The following is a 10,869-nucleotide window of genomic DNA, read 5'->3' as shown; positions in this document are numbered from 1 at the left end:
TAGCACAAAAAGTCCTGCTTCTTGGAAACTTGTTCAGTCCTCGAAGAAGCAGGGCAATTGGTGGCTTCAGCAGCAGCAGCAACAATTAACAGAGGCAATCTGTATATCAACAGATTCTGACAGGAGTAACAGTATGTCATTTCTGTGGTTACGTTATAAACGACAATGTGGATTCCTATCTCCCTCTTTCTTTCTGGAATCACTTCCTAAGAGAAAAGCCAGCTTCCCTGAGGTAAGCAGGTCTCTGGTTACAATTACTGAGGCTTCCTCCCAACGGATTATCTGAGTGGTTACATTCTGCTTTTCGTCACTGAGGAGACACCCATCTTCACACACTCCCACAAAGGGCTTTTGAATTTTCCCCGTTTTTCAACTTGCTGAAAACGTCTCTGCTTTCCATAGAGGCAGCTCTCAAAATTCTTCTCTTTTGCCTTAAGTTCTTTGAAACACTAACTTAGAACAGGCAGGAAGCAGCTCTGCTCTAGAGGAAATCAAACAGATTTAAAGGCATTAAAAGGCAGAGAAAGGAAGCACAGCTGGACAGAAGGACCAACAGACCCAAAACCGACAGGGGCGGGGGTGAGGGGAGGCAAGGCCCAGTCCCCACTGGCCCCGCCCATAAGTACCTGCGCTTCCGGCCTCGTCCCACCCTCTCCCCTTTCCTCGCCTATCTTTGGCCGCCTCGTAGCGCACTCACCACCCTCGGTACCGGATCTTCCGCCCGCGCGTGCGCAGTATCCTGCAGACCCGGAATTGCGTTTAAATGAGCGACGGAGTGTCCTGGTGAGTTTTGTTGGTTTAAAACCCAATTCCGTGTCCCACAGCCTGTTGTCCTTCACACGTGGCTTTCGGGGGTCTCTGTGAACGTTCAAACCACCGTCCCCATTTTCCCGTCCCCAGTGTGTGTCCTCGCATCGCCGTGAGAAGTTCTGAAGTCCTTTGTCTTAGCTGCCGGGTCCCTGGGGTCCACGTCCGCTTCCTGTTATTATCGTTCTAGAGTCCACGTCCTTCTCTGGCAGTTCTACCTTCTAACTTGTAGAGACCGCTACTCAACGTCCGGCATTGCCCAACCCCTAAGTCCCTGATCCACGAAGACGTGAAGGAGGCTCTATTCTGTATGGAGTTTGGTCTGGGTCTCGCCTAAGGTTTGAACGGGAGGGTCAGCCTAGAACGTGTGGTTTTCACAGGAAGGGCCGCGAGTTCTGAAGAAAAGAATAAAACGAAAAACACCTCGTTTGATTCTGTGTTCCAGAATCCCTGCTGTGTCAGTGGCCGTAGAGGATTGTATTTTGTACCTGTTGAGATCCTCCCTCTGTGTGGGGCTGTGTGACAGGGAGCTCGGTGTGTTTTTCTAGGTATTGAACAGTCTATTTTCAACATTCAGGGGTCACTTCCCAAGACTGATCTTACGTGAGAAGGAAGCCCAGAGGAAGAGGAAAGCAAGGAGTCAGAAATGACTCATTCCGAGGTAAGAGGCATAGTCCTTTTGTTCGTTTGTTCTGTCTCTTTCCTGAAATGCTGTTTCTTTGGACTTGATAAGCTTCTTAACTTCTGAACGGGTTTGTTTGAACTTACCCATAATCATGATCCCAAGGAACCCACTGTCCTCCTGACACATCAGAATGGCAGAAAACAGTATTGCCAGCCAAAGAAGTGCAGTTCAGTTGCTCAGTCGTGTCTGACTCTTTGCGAGCCCATGAATCGCAGCACGCCAGACCTCCCTGTCCATCACCAGCTCCCAGAGTTCACTCAGACTCACGTCCATCGAGTCAGTGATGCCATCCAGCCATCTCATCCTCTGTCCTCCCCTTCTTCTCGTGCCCCCAATCCCTCCCAGCATCAGAGAATTTTCCAATGAGTCAACTCTTCCCATGAAGTGGCCAAAGTACTGCAGTTTCAGCTTTAGCATCATTCCTTCCAAAGAAATCCCAGGGCTGATCTGCTTCAGAAAGGACTGGTTGGAACTCCTTGCAGTCGAAGGGACTCTCAAGAGTCTTCTCCAACACCACAGTTCAAAAGCATCAATGCTTCGGCACTCAGCCTTCTTCAAAGTCCAACTGTCACATCCATTAGGCTTGACTAGACAGACCTTTGTTGGCAAAGTAATGTCTCTGCTTTTCAATATGCTATCTAAGTTGGTCATAACTTTCCTTCCAAGGAGTAAGCGTCTTTTAATTTCTTGGCTGCAGTCACCATCTGCAGTGATTTTGGAGCCCAAAAAATAAAGTCTGACACTGTTTCCACTGTTTCCCCATCTATTTCCCATGAAGTGATGGGACCGGATAGCATGATCTTCGTTTTCTGAATGTTGAGCTTTAAGCCAACTTTTTCACTCTCCACTTTCACTTTCATCAAGAGGCTTTTGAGTTCCTCTTCACTTTCTACCATTAGGGTGGTGTCATCTGCGTATCTGAGGTTATTGATATTTCTCCCAGCAATCCTGATTCCAGCTTGTGCTTCTTCCAGCCCAGCGTTTCTCATGATGTACTCTGCATAGAAGTTAAATAAACAGGGTGACAATATACAGCCTTGACGAACTCCTTTTCCTATTTGGAACCAGTCTGTTGTTCCATGTCCAGTTCCAACTGTTGCTTCCTGACCTGCATACAGATTTCTCAAGAGGCAGGTCAGGTGGTCTGGTATTCCCATCTCTTTCAGAATTTTCCACAGTTCATTGTGATCCACACGGTCAAAGGCTTTGGCATAGTCAATAAAGCAGAAATAGATGTTTTTCTGGAACTCTCTTGCTTTTTCCATGATCCAGCGGATTTTGGCAGTTTGATTTCTGGTTCCTCTGCCTTTTCTAAAACCAGCTTGAACATCAGGAAGTTCGCGGTTCATATATTGCTGAAGCCTGGCTTGGAGAATTTTGAGCATTACTTTACTAGCGTGTGAGATGAGTGCAATTGTGCGGTAGTTTGAGCCTTCTTTGGCATTGCCTTTCTTTGGGATTGGAGTGAAAACTGACCTTTTCCAGTCCTGTGGCCACTGCTGAGTTTTCCAAATGTGCTGGCATATTGAGTGCAGCACTTTCACAGCATCATCTTTCAGGATTTGAAATAACTCAACTGGAATTCCATCACCTCCACTAGCTTTGTTCATAGTGATGCTTTCTTTTTTTTTTTTTTTCTTAATGATGCTTTCTAAGGCCTACTTGACTTCACATTCCAGGATGTCTGGCTCCAGGTCAGTGATCACACCATCGTGATCATCTGGGTTATGAAGATCTTTTTTGTACAGTTCTTCTGTGTATTCTTGCCATCTCTTCTTAATATCTTCTGCTTCTGTTAGGTTCTTACCATTTCTGTCCTTTATCGAGCCCATCTTTGCATGAAATGTTCCCTTGGTATCTCTAATTTTCTTGAAGTGATCTCTAGTCTTTGCCATTCTGTTGTTTTCCTCTATTTCTTTGCATTGATCTCTGAGCAAGGCTTTCTTATCTCGTCTTCCTATTTTTTGAAACTCTACATTCAGATGCATATAACTGTCCTTTTCTCCTTTGCTTTTCACTTCTCTTTTTTTTCACAGCTATTTGAAAGGCTTCCCCAGACAGCCGTTTTGCTTTTTTGCATTTCTTTTCCATGGGGATGGTCTTGATCCCTGTCTCTTGTACAATGTCCCGAACTTCATTCCATAGTTCATCAGGCACTCTATTAGATCTAGGCCCTTAAGTCTATTTCTCACTTCCACTTTATAATTATAAGGGATTGGATTTATGTCATACCTGAATGGTCTAGTGGTTTCCCCTGCTTCTTTCAATTTAAGTCTGAATTTGGTAATAAGGAGTTCATGATCTGAGGCATAGTCAGCTCCTGGTCTTGTTTTTGTTCACTGTATAGAGCTTCTCCATCTTTGGCTGCAAAAAATGTAATCAATCTGATTTCGGTGTTGACCATCTGGTGATGTCCATGTGTAACGTCTTCTCTTGTGTTGTTGGAAGATGGTGTTTGTTATGACCAGTGCCTTTTCTTGGCAAATGTCTATTAGTCTTTGCCCTGCTTCATTCCGTATTCCAAGGCCAAATTTGCCTGTTACTCAGATCTTATCTGACTGTTATAACCCCTTTTGATATTTGTTTACAAAGCTTCCTAAATGATTTGACTTCTAGGTGACTTTGAAATGCTTCAGAGGGCCCCTGAGACATCCCAGGGAGCTATTAAACTACCTGGGTTCATTGGACATGTAAAGTTACATGGAAAGTCCTGTTGAATGGGTGATAAATCTTCTCAGATTATACTGTATGGTGGATGTTACCAATATAGATATCCTAAAATTATGTGGAGTTCATATAGATCTGATATGCCCTAATAAAATCTGGTCAACTATAATTCTACTTATCCTGTTAAAGTGTTACAAGTCACAGCAGTGACCAGGCTACACTGTCAATTGCAGTTTAATCAGATTTAAACATGCCTTCTACGGTTTCACTCTGATGCCTTTGGAAGAATACTGCTACTTCATGATTTATGGAAAAGATTTTTCTAAGGTTAACCAATAAACAGCTTTTATTTGCTATCTGGTAAGCTGGTAGCAGACTGGAATTTAGTCTAATCTCTGTGTTAATAGAACAAAGTTTTCTTAGAATGCAGCTTTCAAGAAGAGATTATGAATTTCTTTGCCTTTAAGTGATTTACATTCATTTTTAAAATCTTTTGTTACTTTGGTAAATTGGTAATGCTTTGGCAAAGCATTACTTAAAGTTATGGTACATGTAGACAAAGCTTATTCCTCTTCTCCAAAAGTAACCCCTCATGGTTAGACTTTTGCCATCCTGATGGCCTTAAAACATGGCCATGGTCTGCTCCTGAATCACGGAATAAACATGCTAATGTTGCCCTGATTATTTTATAATTGCTCTTTCAGATGAGAATAGTTTCTCTAATGGCTTGTGGATCATAACTCATCCTCCGTTCTTCATATTAGAAATTGGGTAAATAGGAAAACTGTGTAAAAAAATATATTTTATAACACCAGCCAACCCACCAAATCACGACCAGGTCTCTGAACTTGCTGTTTTCATCTTGGATCACATTAGGAAGACTTCCCACGGCCTATTGGCGTCTGTACTTTCTATTTCAGGGACGGCTAATGTTTCAGGATGTGGCCATAGACTTCACTCAAGAGGAGTGGGAATCCCTGGACCCCAGTCAGCGGAAATTGTACAGGGACGTGATGGTAGAGAACTACAGGAACCTGGCCTCCTTGGGTAAGAATATCTGCCTTCCAGAATCCCTTATCTACCCACTGCATTTTTGTTCCGTCATTTCTAGAATGTCTTCTGAAATTTTCTGCTTCCCACAGTATTTTCAGATCTGTGCTCTCTAGGGGATAATGCGTTATTTCTGAGTTTAGAAAGAAAGGCTTCATGATGAATCGTTGTGCTGGTGATGTTTTTCTTCCTTGATGTACTCTGCGTCCTTCATTCTACGTTACTGGTAATTGTGTAAGTTCTGTGGTATTAAATAGTTGCACCCTCTCTTAATCTCACATTGACACTACTTATTTTTGCCTTAGCACTACTTGACCAGAATCTCAGGATCTGATTGTGAGGTGTGTGTTAGTATTGTATAGCGGCTTTGAATAAAGTATTTCAGGAAATCGTTTTCTAGAAGAAAATGCATTCTCGTCTCACCTGAATACATATTGGATTCGATACTGATGAATCTCTAACAACACAAATATTCCTTTCTCTGATCATCAGGGCTTGTGTCTAAGGTGGACCTGGTCACCTTTCTGGAGCTATTGAAGGATCCCAGGAATATAAGGAGAATGGAGGCAACAGCCATTTACCCAGGTAGGTATGAATGGCTGGAGATGATGACTCAGATGAGAGGTCCAAGGAGCAGCAAGGAACTCATCCTTCATCACGTGGTGTTGGGAGATTTGCTTCAATGGAAATGGTTTTCGAAAACCTGGGTTTGTTCTGCTACTGTGATAGAAATGTATCACCTGCCCCATTCTCTGTCTCTGAAATCATTCATGAATTTATTTCCAGTGATTACTTTTCTCCATCACAGTGTGACCTAAAAGTCTCCTTTTGGCTTGTGACAAACTGCATTCATTTGTTGCTCTTTGATTTCTTGGGGGACCTAGGAAAACTCTGCCCATTTCTGAGTAACTGTATGACAGTCCTTTTAAAGTTTCCTTCTACCTCTAGACAGAAATGTGTGAGTGGAGTGGTAGACAAACTGCCAAATTTCCAGGAATACTAGGGACGGGTTTTTGTTCTCTGATTTATAATTTCCTATCCACTGGGAGCGACACATAGGACCTTCTATAGTAAATTTCAAATTCAAGTAATTTTTCACTGCAGAAAGCAAAACCTGGTGAAAATGAAACAATGCACATCTCAGGTTGACTTGAAAGTTTCTCTTTACCTTATATGATCTCATACTAAATATCTTTAGTGTATTTGCCTCAATTCGAACATGTTAAAATACTTTATTGTGTTTTATTACCTCATAGAATTTTAAAATGAATTGACATAAAATCTTAGCACATTTTCCACTACATTATTAATGGTTGATTCAAACTATGACAATTTTTAAATTATATAAAGAAATCTTTTTTAAAAGTTCTAATTGGAATATAGCTGTTTTCCAATTTTGTCCTCCTGTACAGCAAAGAGAATCAATTATACATATCAGTCAGTTCAGTTCCGTCGCTCAGTCGAATCTGAGTCTGTGATCCATGGTCTGCAGCAGGCCAGGCTTCCCTGTCCATCACTAACTCCCAGAGCCTGCTCAAACTCATGTCCATCGAGTCAGTGATGCCATGCAACCATCTCACCCTCTGTTGTCCCCTCTCATCTTCAATCTTTCCCAGCATCAGGGTCTTTCTCAGTGGGTCATTTCTTCATATCAGGTGGCCAAAGTCAGAACTTCAGCTTCACTATGTCCTTCTAATAAATATTGAGAACTAATTTCCTTTAGGATGGAGTGGTGTGATCTCCTTGCAGTCCAAGGGACTGTCAAGAGTCTTCTCCAATACCACAGTTCAAAGGCATCAATTCTTCAGCACTCAGCTTTCTTCATGGTCCAACTCTCACATCCATACATGACTACTGGAAAAACCATAGCTTTGACTAGATGGACCTTTGTCAGCAAAGTAGTGTTTCTGGTTTTTAATATGCTCCCTAGGTTGGTCATAGCTTTTCTTCCAAGGAGCAAGCGTCTTTTACTTTCATGGCGGTAGTCACCATCTGCAGTGATTTTGGAACCCCCAGAAAATACAGTTTCTCACTGTTTCCACTCTTTCTCCCACTATTTGCCCTGAAACGATCTGACCGGTGCCATGATCTTTGATTTTTGAAGGTTGAGTTTGAAGCCAGGTTTTTCAGGCTCTTCTTTCAGTTTCATCAAGAGACTCCTCAGTTCCTCTTTGCTTTCTGCTCTAAGGGTAGTGTCATCTGTATATCTGAGATTACGGATATTTCTCCCTGAAATCATGATTCCAATTTGTGCTTCATCCATCCCAGTATGTCACAATATGTACTGTGCATATAAATTAAATGAACAGGCTGGCAATGTACAGCCTTGACGTACATTTCCCAATTTGGAATCAGTCCGTTGTCACGTGTCCAGTTCTCACTGTTCCTTGTTGAAATGCATACAGGTTTCTCAGGAGGCAGGTAAGGTAGTCTGGTGTTCCCATCTCTTTAAGAATTTTCCACAGTTTCTTGTTGTCCACACAATCAAAGACTGTGGTATAGTCAATAAAGCAGATGTCGTCGTTTCTGCAGAACTCTCTCGGTTTTTATATGATCCCAGGAATGTTGGAAATTTGATCTCTGATTCCTCTGCCGTTTCTAAATCCAGCTTGTACATCTGGAAGCTGTCGGTTCACGTACTGTTAAAGCCTCACTTGGAGAATTTTGAGCCTTTGCCATTGTTTGAAATGAGGGAAATTGTGTAGTAGTTTGAGCATTCTTTGAAATTGTCTTTCTTTGTGATTGGAAGGAAAACTGACCTTTTCCCGTCCTGAGGCCACTGCTGAGTTTTCCAAATTTGCCGGCTTATCAAGTGCAGAACTTTAGCATTATCATCTTTTAGGACTTGAAATAGGTCAGCTGGAGTTCCATCACCTGCACTAGGTTTGTTGGTAGTCATGCCTTCTAAGGCGACTTTACTTTGGATGCCAGGATGTCTGTTACTAGGTGAGTGACCACACCATCGTGGTTATCTCGGTCATTAAGATCTTTTTTGTATAGTTCTTCCATATATTCTTGCCAACTTCTCTTAATTTCTTCTTCTTTTAGGTCCATCCCGTTTCTGTCCTTTATTGTTCCCATCTTTGCATGAAATACTCCTGGTACCTCTAATTTTCTTAAAGCGATCTCTAGTCTTTACCATCCTACTGATTTCCTTCCCATTTAGGTCTCCACAGAGCAATGAGTAGAGTTCCCTCTTTCAATCATAGTTTTAAAGTCTCTCTTCTTATTTAATTTCTTAAAACTAGTACTGTAATTAAGTTTATCTTATTTCTATTCAGCTTCCTCGGACACTGTCTTATGTGTCCTCAGTTTCTGACTAGTTTTCTGTCACTATCATTTCTGATTCTTAGATTGAAACATCTAATAGAACATTCTCAGAAACATGTGTGGCAGGAAGTGGATTTAAGAATTACTAGGCACCTAGGATTTGTGAAAGTGCTTGGTGTCTCCACTTAAGATGACTAAAAGCAAGAAGTAGTCATTAGATTGCCTATCACCTCTTAATTCAGTTGTCCTTGGAGGGTTTTATCTTGTTTCTTCCCCTATATGGTATTTCTTTGCCATCTCATATTGTCCTGCGTTCTGTTTGTGGTCTTTGTTTTGAAGGGTGCAGCCACCTAGTTAATCTTCCTTCTGATATCTGCACCTTGGTGGGTGAGGTTGGTCCAGAGGTTTGTGCCCTTATCCTCTCTTGATTTGTGCTCTGATTGCTGTTAACTGTGACCAGAGCCTGCCCTGGATATTCAGGGCTGTTTCCCCCTTGTTCTGTGGTTGTTAGTGCCCTCTCTCCGGGGGTGCCTGCTCCCTGCATGGTGGAATAGAGCTCCCAGATCTGAGTCTTTGCTGTGATTCTGATCTGTGGTGCCAGGCAGGTGGGATTAGAGCACACCCACTGGGAGAGAAGTCACTGAGTATTACTCCTCTAGAAATGTTCACCTCAGGGTGTGCTCTGGTGCCGTCTCTCATGCGTTCTGCAAGCTCTCATGTTATGAGGTGCTGGCACTGCTCTGGTCCCCACCAAACCATGGGCATAATGGCACACGGCCCTGGTGTCTCTCAGCTGTTGTTTTCACAAGGCCAGCAGCATAGATTCAATGAAGTCAGGTCCTGGGATTGCATTCAGCATGGAGCTGGACCCGCTGTGGTGCTACAGAGCAGCTCAGGCTCTGTCCTGGCCCATCCCCCTTGTATAGGAGCCCACAAAGTCTACAGCTACTAAAGCTATACCTGCCATGAATGAGAGAGCCCTTGGTTGTTGGTTCAGATGCTCTGTAGGGGCTGAGGTTACAAAGCTGGTCATGGGTGTAAGACCATGGCTCGTGTTGCTGCAAGGAGAGTTTTCAGCTTTTCTTCTTTATTGCTGGTGTTCACCTGTGCTTTCTGCTCCATCTGTGCATGTGGCCAACTCACAGGTGTCTTCTCCTGACGCTGCCCCAGAGCTCAGGATTCTGCTGATTGTGGAGGAGGTAAATGGGGGAGGACATGGCTGGGGGCTCAAAAGACCCCAGGCTGTGTAGAGTTCTTTGTAGTCCTTGGATAGCAGAGGCAGGCACAAGGGACAAGGGATGCAATGGGCTTATTCCCTGGGCATCATTCATCAATGACACTCTCTCTATAGTGGTTCGCACTTCCTCCACAAGCATCCTGTTTATAGACCTCTTCCCTCACTCCCATCCCCTCAGGATGTCTCCTCAGAGCACACCAGAGTCCTTTGCCTGGGTCTGCTCTCCAAACCCCACATTTCAGCACCCAGCCCTTGTCTTTATTGCCGGACGTGCCTCTAAGGCTGAATGGGCAGGGCTGGGGTCAGTACCCTGTGTGCAGGTCTCCCCCTGTCCTGCTGCCACACACAGTTTGCCATGTTCTCTTCCCACAGAGAATGAGGCTCTCCTGTCCAAACTGAGCTCCCCCAGTGAGGGGCTTCTTTGGATATGGAGACCTCTCCTCACTTTCATCTCCCCACAGGGTTACAGGCCCCAACCCACTTCCTCTCCTCTTCTTTTTCCTTCTTCTTTCTTTTGTCCTACCCTACAGAGCAGGACTCTTTCTTGTCCTTTCAGATTTCTAAGGGCCTCTGCTAGTCTTCAGCTGGGCTCTGTGAGAATTGTTCCATTTCTCATTCATTTGTGGAGAGAGAGATGAGCTCCACATCTGCCTAAGCCTCTGGCATCTTGATCCTTCCATCTCCATTTTATTTTTAAACTAGCTATGGTCATCAATTTTCTGTAAATCTTTAAAGATATTCACTGAGAATAGCAGGTAAAATTACTTGTTATTTGGTATCTTTCAGCTATGTCTCCACAAGACACCCAGGGTTTGATGCCAAAGAATCCAGCGTTAGAAGATCTATTCCCAAAAGCAAACGAAGGAATGTATCAAATATTTCACCTCAGAAACTTAAATTTAATGACAGATTGGGAATATACCAGGGTATATGAAAGAGAGAAAGGATATTTATATGGACATAAAGAAAAGGAGACAGTTACGCATAATGCTAACAGAACTGCAAAAAGAAATGAGCAACATGAATCAAATTGGGAAAAACAGCAACTTCAGTCTTCAACATCAGCCGAGACGTGTAAGTGTTTAAGAAAAGATTTCCATCCTTTTATGAAACATACGTGTTCTCTAAAAGAAAACATGAAAAATCTGGAAGG

At 43.2% G+C, this 10,869-nt stretch overlaps 1 protein-coding gene across 1 annotated transcript in view; it reads left to right on the top strand.

Moving 5' to 3' along the window:
• Positions 1-621: 621 nt before the first annotated feature.
• The window catches only part of LOC147354516 (uncharacterized), a 14,629-nt gene continuing 4,381 nt past the window's right edge, over positions 622-10,869 (top strand). Inside the window, exons 1-5 of the mRNA XM_086354214.1 lie at positions 622-783; positions 1,385-1,468; positions 5,080-5,206; positions 5,702-5,794; positions 10,503-10,869. The exon at positions 10,503-10,869 is cut by the window's right edge and continues 4,381 nt beyond it. Of these exons, the coding sequence (XP_086210340.1) occupies positions 1,454-1,468; positions 5,080-5,206; positions 5,702-5,794; positions 10,503-10,869 (602 nt within the window). The 5' untranslated portion in view covers positions 622-783; positions 1,385-1,453. The remainder of the gene's footprint in view (positions 784-1,384; positions 1,469-5,079; positions 5,207-5,701; positions 5,795-10,502) is intronic.

The sequence above is a fragment of the Bos grunniens genome, chromosome 18, assembly GCF_055505025.1.
Source record: "Bos grunniens cultivar Pamir isolate PY7600 chromosome 18, Bosgru_T2T1.0, whole genome shotgun sequence".
Classification (NCBI taxonomy): domain Eukaryota; kingdom Metazoa; phylum Chordata; class Mammalia; order Artiodactyla; family Bovidae; genus Bos; species Bos grunniens.
This window is presented reverse-complemented; position numbering and strand designations above follow the sequence as displayed.